The sequence below is a fragment of the Chiloscyllium plagiosum genome, chromosome 21 (assembly GCF_004010195.1).
Source record: "Chiloscyllium plagiosum isolate BGI_BamShark_2017 chromosome 21, ASM401019v2, whole genome shotgun sequence".
Classification (NCBI taxonomy): Eukaryota; Metazoa; Chordata; class Chondrichthyes; order Orectolobiformes; family Hemiscylliidae; genus Chiloscyllium; species Chiloscyllium plagiosum.
The window spans coordinates 58,115,259-58,125,196 of record NC_057730.1 but is presented as its reverse complement, the minus strand read 5'-3'; the positions used below and the strand labels follow the sequence as shown (position 1 = coordinate 58,125,196).

General features: G+C 40.6%; 1 protein-coding gene across 1 annotated transcript in view; it reads left to right on the top strand.

Moving 5' to 3' along the window:
- Positions 1-9,938, top strand: part of LOC122560370 (transmembrane channel-like protein 5) — a 101,171-nt gene that overhangs the window by 47,196 nt on the left and 44,037 nt on the right. Inside the window, exons 8-12 of the mRNA XM_043711006.1 lie at positions 1,373-1,542; positions 3,164-3,239; positions 3,442-3,539; positions 7,867-7,962; positions 8,077-8,152. Coding sequence (XP_043566941.1) covers positions 1,373-1,542; positions 3,164-3,239; positions 3,442-3,539; positions 7,867-7,962; positions 8,077-8,152 — 516 coding nt within the window. The remainder of the gene's footprint in view (positions 1-1,372; positions 1,543-3,163; positions 3,240-3,441; positions 3,540-7,866; positions 7,963-8,076; positions 8,153-9,938) is intronic.

Sequence of the window (9,938 nt, the reverse complement as noted above, 5' to 3'; positions counted from 1 at the left end):
CACTAACAAGCCCATCACTTGTTCCCGGTTCTTACCGAGTACCAAATCCAATATGGCCTCCCCTCTGGTCGGACAATCTACATACTGAGTTAGAAAAGCTTCCTGGACACACCGCGCAAACACCACCCCATCCAATCTACTTGAATAAGGCATTTGATAAGGTTCCACACGGTAGGCTATTGCACAAAATGTGGAGTTCGGGATTGAAGGTGATTTAGCAGTTTGGCTCAGAAATTAGCTAGCTGAAAGAAGACAGATGGTGGTGGTTGATGAGAAATGTTCATCCTGAAGCTCAGTTACCAGCGGTGTGCTGCAAGGATCTTTTCAGGTCACTGCTGTTTGTCAATTTTATAAATGATCTGGATATGGGCGTAGAGAGATGGATTAGTAAATTTGTGGATAATGCCGAAGAATGTTGTGGGTTACAGAGGGACGTAGATAAGATGCAGAGTTGGACTGAGAAGTGGCAAATGGAGTTTAATGCGGAAAAGGTAGTTCACTTCGGAAGAAATAACAGGAATGCATAATAAAGGATTAATGGTAAAATTCTTGGCAGTGTAGATGAACAGAGAGATCTCGGTGACCAGGTGCATAAACCCCTGAAAGTTGCTACCCAGGTTGGTAGGGTTTTAAATAAGGCATATGGCGTGCTGGCGTTTATTGGTAGAGGGATTGAGTTTTGGAGCTACGATGTCATGCTTCAGCTGTACAAGATAAGGTCGTACCTGAAGTATTGCGTACAGTTCTGGTCACCGCATTATAGGAAGGATGTGGAAGCTTTGGAAAGGGTTCAGAGGAGATTTACTAGGATGCTGCCTGGTATGAAGGGAAGGTTTTACGAGGAAATGCTGAGGGAACTGAGGCTGTTTTCATTGGAGAGAAGAAGGTTGAGAGGTGACTTAATCGAGACATATAAGATAATCAGTGGGTTAGATAGGGTGGACAGGGAGAGCATTTTTCCTTGGATGGTGAAGGCTAACATGAGGGGACATAGCTTTAAATTGAGGGGTGATAGATTTAGGACAGATATCAGGGGTAATTTCTTTTCTCAAAGGGTAGTAGGGGCATGGAATGGCATGCCTGCAACAGTAGTAGATTTGCTTATGTTAAGGGCATTTAAATGGGCATTGGACATACATATGGATAATAATGGAACGGTGTAGGTTAGATCAGCATCAGATTTATTTTCACAGGTCAGCTCAACATCGAGGGCTGAAGGGCCTGTATTGCGCTGTAACGTTCTATATTCCATGTTCTAAAGAGGGATAGATCTGTTAAGATACTGGTTTTGGAAAGAACAATACACAATATTTAAGAAGTATTCAAAATTATTAAAGATACAAAACAAATCTTTTGGTTTATATTTTTATAGATTATTCAGAAAAATCCAACAGAGGAAGAATTACAAAAGCAAGCTTCAACATTGTTGTTACCTTTTGTTGTTGCAATCATCAATCTGGTCATACCTTTATTCTTCTCTTTCCTTGGCTCAATGGAAAGATTCAAATATCCCCGGGATGAGATGTATGTTCTCATTATAAGGTATTCATTTTAAATTTATCTTTCAAATAAATCCTATCGTAACAGAGGTGAATATCATCATGAGTGACCGTATTTATTTGAACACTGAAACTGATGTCATCACTGAAAAGAGCGCCTGTTTAAAAAGAGGTGAAGGAATATCCTGTTACAATAACAAACCTGCTACTGCAAATCCAGGGAATAAATGTTAACAGCATATACATACTGTAATGGTTTAAACTGCCTGCTGCAGCAACATGAATTGTAAATGGGCTACAGCAGTTGAAAGAGGCAGCTCAAGACCACCTTCTCATGAGCAGCCAGAGATGGGAATAAATGCTGACCCAGCCAGTTTCCAATCTTACTAATGAAGCAAACCAGCTCGATGTCATGAAAACCTGATATGGAAAGCAGACTGGGTATATGGTGGATTCAGCTCACCACTTGCTTCAAATAACCTCCATTTTGGAATCTGGGCATTGACATCTCAGCATGCTCCATGGGCACTGGCCACATGGACATTGGCATATGTCCCAAGCAAGTATGCAACACAGAGGGTATGTGGGGTTAGTGGTGTTGGATTTAGGATAAGTGATAGTGAGTGGGCAGGATGTCTCAGGAAATAATGAGAGTGGTAGAGAATGAGCCATGGTGGCAGGTGGATATAGTTGAAGAGATAGTGTGAGTATGAGGAATTAGAGAGAATATGGTGGAACCTAATCTGCTGGAATGGAGAGAAATATTGACATTCCTCCAGACAGCTGGGTTATAACCTCAGATCAGACTGTCATACTCTGGAGTTGTGGTCTCCAATCCTGTTCCTGGGGGAAGAGGAAGTCCTGCATTGGCACCATTGTCCAACAAAATGGGTCACTGATTTCACCCTGCCAGCCATGTCAGGGCAAATGTCCAGAACTGTGCAGGGTAGTTTTGGACTGACAGAGCTTGTCCCCATACCCAATGGGCTTTTAAAGGTGGCAGAGATGAAAGGTTTGCCAGTCAATTCCAGGATATCTGCTGCATTGTTCTGGGAATGGCGTAAGATGGGATGGACATATGACATAGACGCAGTAGAAAGTTAATGAGGTGAGTTTGGTAGGTTAGGGTGAGAGAACTTGCTTGGCTTCACAGCAACAGACCCTCCAAAAAGCTTGATCCTAATTAGACTTAGACAAAAAACATAAGGTTCAGTCCACGCCTTTCAGTCCCATATAAATGTGGGTTACTTGAACTGCCCTCTGAAATGGCCTCACAAACCACATCTTTCAAGAGATTGGACTTGAGCTGTTCAAGGGAAAGGCCCACCACAACTTTCACACAGCAAATGGATGTGGACAATAAATGATGGCCTTGAACAATGTGCTGAAAAATATACCTTTAAAAGTTGGTGGCACCTGGTATATATATCACCCTGACTTCAAAAGAAAATTCACTCTCGTTACTGTGCTAGACACACTGGTATATTGGCATAAGCATTCTAAATATAAATCTAACTTATGCATCAATTTTATACAATATGGGACATTGTGATAACAGACACTATATTGATTTTCTGTAGTACTCTAGATATGGTCATTGAATAACCACTTTGTAATTTACATTGTATAACTCTGAAGAGTAAATGAACTAATTTCTCTTACAGGAATGTTGTACTGAAAATGTCAGTAATTGGAGTTCTGTGTTACTATTGGCTGGTGACAGTAGCAAATACTGTAGAGGCATGTATCACAATATCTTTTCGATCATTGTTCATTCAATAATGTGTTGGGTTCAAGCTTGAATAAAGAAGGATATTTTTTATTCTTAGTCTCTTCAATTACTTTTAAATCTGATAATATGTTTAGTATTTATCTTCAATATTTAATACAGATATGTCAATCTTATAACATAAAAAATAAGTTATTTGTTGTTTTTTAATAGTGTTGGGAAACATTTGTTGGTCAAGATCTGTACCGACTTGTGGTGACTGATTTTATCTTCTCCTTACTGGGTTCCTTCTTTGGGGAGTTCATTCGAAGGTATGATGTAACCTTATGTTCTCTTGTTTCAAGATGTGTGAAGTAATTTTATGCAAAATAACCTAATTATTTTGATTCAATGATGAATCCAATCAATCTTTGTCAAGGGAAGGTCATGCCTGACAAATCTTTCAGGAGGTAATGAGCAAGTCAGACAATCGAGAGGGAGTGGACATGATCTACTTGGATTTCCAGAAGGTCTGAGATGAGGTGTCACTCAAGAGGCTGCTGAGTAAGATAAGAGTCCATGGTGTTAGGGGCAAGGCACTGGCACAGGTAGAGGATTGACTGACTGGTAGAAGGCAGAGAGTGGAGATAAAGTATTTCTTTAGGATTGCTGCCGGTGACTAGTCGAGTTTGATAGGGGTCTGTATTGGGACTACAACTATTCATGTTAAAATTATTGAGCTGGATGAAGGAACTGAGGGCATTGTTGCTAAGTTTGAAGATAACACAAAGTTAGAGTTGAGGAAGCAGTGAGGCTGCAGAAGGACTTGGACAATTCTGGGCATAGAAGTGGCTGTTGGAATATGGTATGGAAAAGTATGAGGTTATGCACTTTGGGAGGAAGAGGAGAGGAGCAGACTACTTTATATATGGGGAAGGCTTCAAAGATCTGAAGCACAAAGGAAGTTGGGAGTCCTAGTTCAGGATTCTCTTAAGGTTAACATGCAGATTCAGTTGACAGGAAGACATGCAATGTTAGCATTCATTTCAAGAGGGTTAGAATACAAGAGCAGAGACATACTGCTGAGGCTGTATAAGGCTCTGGTCAGACTGCATTTGGAATACTGTGAGCGGTCTTGTGCCCCATATCTATGGAAGGATGTTTTGGCTTTGTTGGGGATCCAGAAGAAGCTTAGATGAATGACCCTGGGGATGAAGAGCTTGTCATATGATGAGGAGTTGAGGACTCCGGGTCTGTACCTAATGGAGTTTAGAAGAACAGTGGGTGTGGGAGTCACATTGAAACTTATGTAATACAGAGAGACCTGGATAGAGTGGACGCAGAAAAGATGTTTCCATCAGTTGGAGAGACTAGGACTTAGGGGTACAGCCTCAGAGTTAAGGGATGACACTTTAGAACTGAGTTGAGCAGGATCTTCTTTAGCCAGAGGATGGTGAATCTGTGCAACCCATTGGTACAGAGGGCTGTGGAGGCCAAGTCATTGAGTGTATTTAAAACAGAGATGGATAGATTCCTGATTGCTAAAGGGGACAAAGGAGAAGGCAGGAGAAGGGGTTGCAAAAGATATTAGCCAAGGCGGAATGCCAAAGCAGACTGGATGGCTTAACTTTGCTCCTATTATGATACGAAAGTTGGACAACTTTAGGAAGAATTTGTGTTGTTATATATTTCAATTACCTATATTTGGATTGCTGAAGCATTAAAATTCTTCTGCATTAAAGTATCCCATGGAACACTTAATACATCTTCTTTCAACATTTTCTTAGTCTCCTTTGGAAACACATTAACCAGTTTGAAATAAACTAGTAGCTTTCTTGTTGCATTGCTCATGAGTAGCCTGGAAACATTAGTCTGTAGATTATGCAAGCTAGTACTTGAAAGACAGTGCAGGAACACTCATTGCCTATATTGAATCTTGTCTGGGAATGAAAATGGTAGCTTTAATTTTAAATCTGCATACCATTGAGGCTGGGTAGGAAGCAGACAAAACAGCCACCTAATTGCAAATTGGAAATCAGATTTAAGAAATAAAACTGAATTGGCAGGAATAGGAGCTGCCACAGAAAATTGTATTTAGTAGATCAGGAGCTCCTTAAATTTAATTTAATATATTGTTTTAAAGTAAGAAAATATTAAAAGAACTTCTGCATCTTGATTCAACATGTGAGAGTTGCTTCAAGTGGTGGTTTTTCAGAGATGTTACTGTAACACAAGAACTGCCTTTGATGTAGAGAAATGTCACAAGAAACTTCACAAAAGTATAATCTGTAAAGAACACAGGAAATATAACCCAAAGTTTAGAGGAACATGTGATTAAAGAGGATCTGCAAGGAAGAGAGAAATGTAAAGAGATTTTAGAGTTTACAGGGGTAATTCCCAAATCTATTTTTAAATTCGCTCACAGATTATGAGAGTCTCTGGCTAGGCCAGCATTTATCACCTTTCTGTAATTAGTTAAGAGTCAACCACATTGCTCTGGGTCTGGAGTCACATGGAGGCCAGACCAGGTAATGGTGACAGATTTCCTTCCCTAAAGGAGATTAGTGAACTAGATGGGATTTACTGACAATCGACTATGGTTTTGTGATCATAACTAGATCCTTAATTCCATATTCTTTACTGAATTCAAAGTCCACCATCTGTCAAGGTTGGATTTGAACCCAGGTCCCCGGAACATTAGCTGAGTTTCTGGCATAATAGTCTAGTAATAGTACTACTAGGCCATTGCCATGGAAGCTAAATAGCTGAAGATATGACAACTGATGATGGGGCAAAGCATCAGAGATCAAGATTGAAAACAACATACAACTCAGGAGGTCAGTGAATCATAAGGCCAAAGGTTAAAGATTTGGAAGGGGCGGGTTGGTGATGACAGTATGGAATTTCAGTTGGAAGCAATAAAAAAATTGGTGCTGGTTTCATAATTTAAATATCAAGAAAATTGGGCATCTTCCAAAACAGTGGGTGGCACAGTGGTTAGCACTGCTGCCTCACAGCGCCAGAGACCTGGGTTCAATTTTTGCCTCAGGCAACTGTCTGTGTGGAGTTTGCACATTCTCCTCGTGTCTGCGTGTGTTTCCTCCGGGTGCTCCGGTTTCCTCCCACAGTCCAAAAATGTGCAGGTTAGGTGAATTGGCCATGCTAAATTGCCCGTAGTGTTAGGTGAAGGGGTAAATGTAGGGGAATGGGTCTGGGTGGGTTGCGCTTCGGTGGGTCGGTGTGGACTTGTTGGGTCGAAGGGCCTGTTTCCACACTGTAAGTAGTCTAATCTAATCTAATCAATCCAAGAATATGGACTGCATGTCATGCACATACACGTACTCAATTAAACAGAATTTGCAACATTTACAGCTCTTGTCTGATTGACTGGGTAGCTGGTATGCCAGTCACTATAAAATAAGGAAAGTTTCTACTTTTATGTTCTCAACTCCAATTGATAAATGTCATTATTTATGGCATTCTTAATAACCTGTTTCCAGCATAATTAGGTTCATTGTGGTGAAATTATCTACTTGCTCACTCCATTATTTTGTCCTTCCTTTTGGGATTTCCCACCATAAGTTTTACATCAGTTTGGAGCACAGGAATGTCATTTTTACTCTTTCAGTTCTATTATCTGTGAAGCATTGAAAAGAAAACTGAGATTATTACCAGTAGGGCAGGATTTGAAACCTCCAACTTCCCAGGGGTGTGTTTGGTGACGGGGAGATGAGTGTGAGGAACTCTGCCTCAACTTCAGGGCAGAGAGCTGCCTTCCTGCCCAAAAAGCGAATTGAAGCTCTTTAGCAGCACCTTCAGGGGAGACTACCCAACCAACTTCATTGGGTTTGCCTTTGACCGACTGGTGTGGGAAGGAGATGGGTTTACAGGCACCCAGTGCCCAGTCAAAGTACTGTACCCAACATTGAATGGAGGAGAACCCAATGTATGTCACCACCCTGCCCTTCTGATTCCTGACCTTATCCAGTCCACATTCAACTCAATTTGAGAATTCAGCATATCGTAAAGGGAGGACTGAGTGCAATGCCAACAGTGGTCAATGCTCCTGGTGGTGCTATTTGTACTAAAGGACTGCTGGAGAAGGATATCTGTTCCACACATTTACAGCAATGAAATGTTTCCCTACTCTCCAGTGCTGGGAGCACCATCAGTGGCTATCTTCCCATCATATTAAGCACTTGTTCCTGACAGGGGTCCCGGAAATAAAGCTGGTGAAATTGATATTGTTATTGTTCTGTTGGTCATGTATTTGTCACCCAAAATTAAATGCTATCTGTTGAGTAAATCCTCTTCCATACACTGCCCTAGTTCCTAGAAACTAGAAAAGGAAAATGTGATGCAATCTGAAATATCCTGTTAGCTTTGGCCCAGAGGAAGAAGTTCACCCTTTCACATGGTCACCTTTCAATCAGCTGAAAAATTATTTTTATTTAGTTTCAGGCCACAACAGTACCACAGTGTCTGAAACTAAATTACACACTCTTAACGCAGATTCTCAGTTCATTGTTAGTATTTATTACTTTCTAAATGGAATTTCATCAATAATTATTTTACCAATAACGTTTAAAGTATCTTGGAATTATGTAGCATACAATGGAATCTCAATAATTTAACTCTTGGTTTCTAAAATGCTTTTAGCATCATGGGAACACATTGCTGCCATAAACTTGGAAAACCAGAATTTGACATTCCAAGGAATGTTTTAAGTTTAATCTACGCACAAATTCTAGCCTGGTATGTATATTTAAATGGATTTAGTTTTTCTTTTAAAAAATGTACAGAATTACACACATTTATTTCAATACTGTTTATTCATCAGTGATTTTTATTTAAAAACTTAAATTTTAGGATTGGACTTTTCTTTGCACCTCTTTTACCGGCAATACAAATAATAAAGTTCTTCATAATATTCCATGTTAAAAAGGTATGGAAGTAATCTACTGTTACAGTGAATGTCATGTTCTACATATGTTAATGACTATATCACCAATGTATAATTACTGATTCAATATACTGCCTAGAAATAAATTATTGGGATTAGTAGGATTCATGCATGACTATCCAAAATGTTTTACGCTAATGGAAATACTTGGAACTGTGAAACCTTTGATTGCCTGATATCATATTATATTATAGCATAGTTGTCACAAGTCAAACTATACGTTTCAAAAGTCAAAAGATATGAATCGAGTATTTAAGTAATAAAAGAATACATTAATTTCAGAGTAATTTCAGATTTTTAGATGGAAAGTTTTGATTGACAAAGCAACTGATTTACATCAATTCTGAAGAAGGGTCACTGGACCTGAAACTTTAACTCTGATTTCTTTCCAAGGATGCTGCCAGAGCTGCTAAGTTTTTCCAACAATTTCTGTTTTTGTTTCTGATTTACACTTTTTTAAACCAATGACATTGCCAGAGCAACAAGCCAAATAAGAATATTCTACATTTCGGAGCAGGTTAAATAAAATACATAAAGCTTCAGTCACTTGAGAGTTAGCAGTCATTTATTCTGAAAGATTTAGCATACCCAAACTGGAGACTGTTGATGGGGAGCAGTTGTTTGAGGGCAAATCTATGTCTGGCATGTGGGAGGTTTTTAAGGACCAGTTGATTAAAGTGCAGCCATGTGTGTCACTGCACAACTGAACAAAGAACAAAGAAAATTTCAGCACAGGAACAGGCCCTTCAACCCTCCAAGCCTGTGCTGATCCAGATCCTCTATCTAAACCTGTCGCCTATTTTCTAAGGATCTGTATCCCTTTTCCCTAGATACATCTTAAATGATGCTATCATGCCTGCCCCTACCACCTCCACTGGCAATGCATTCCAGGCACCCACCACCCTCAGTGTGAAGAACTTTTCACACATATCTCTCCTAAACATTTCCCCTCTCACTTTGAACTTGTGGCCTCGAGTAATTGAGTCCCCCACTCTGGGAATACATTTCTTGCTGTCCACCCTGTCTACACCTCTCATGATTTTGTAGGCCTCAATCAGGTCCCCCCTCAAACTCTTTCTTTCTAATGAAAATAATCCTAATCTACTCATAGCTAGCACCCTCCAGACCAGGCAACATCCTGATGAACCTCCTCAACACCCTCTCCAAAGCATCCACATCCTTTTGGTAATGTGGCGATCAGAACTGTACACAGTATTTCAAATGTGGCCAAACCAAAGTCTTATACAACTGTAACATGACCTGCCTCCTCTTGTGCTCAATACCCCGTCTGATGAAGGAAAGCGTGACGTGTGCCTTCTTGACCACTCTCCTGACCTGCATTGCCAACTTCAAGGAACAATGGACCTGAATACCCAGACTGTTCTGTACATCAATTTTCCCCAGGGCTTAAACCAAATCATCCGCCGACATTTCCGCCACCTCCAAACAGACCCCACCACCAGGGATATATTTCCCTCCCCACCCCTTTCCGCCTTCTGCAAAGATCGTTCCCTCCTCAACTACCTGGTCAGGTCCACGCCCCCCTACAACACAAACTCCCATCCTGGCACTTTCCCCTGCCACCGCAGGAACTGTAAAACCTGCGCCCACACCTCCTCCCTCACCTCTATCCAAGGCCCTAAAGGAGCCTTCTACATCCATCAAAGTTTTACCTGCACATCCACTAATATCATTTATTGTATCCTAGCAGAGCGCTTCAGGGAACACCTCCGAGACACCTGCACCAATCAACCAAACCGCCCCGTGG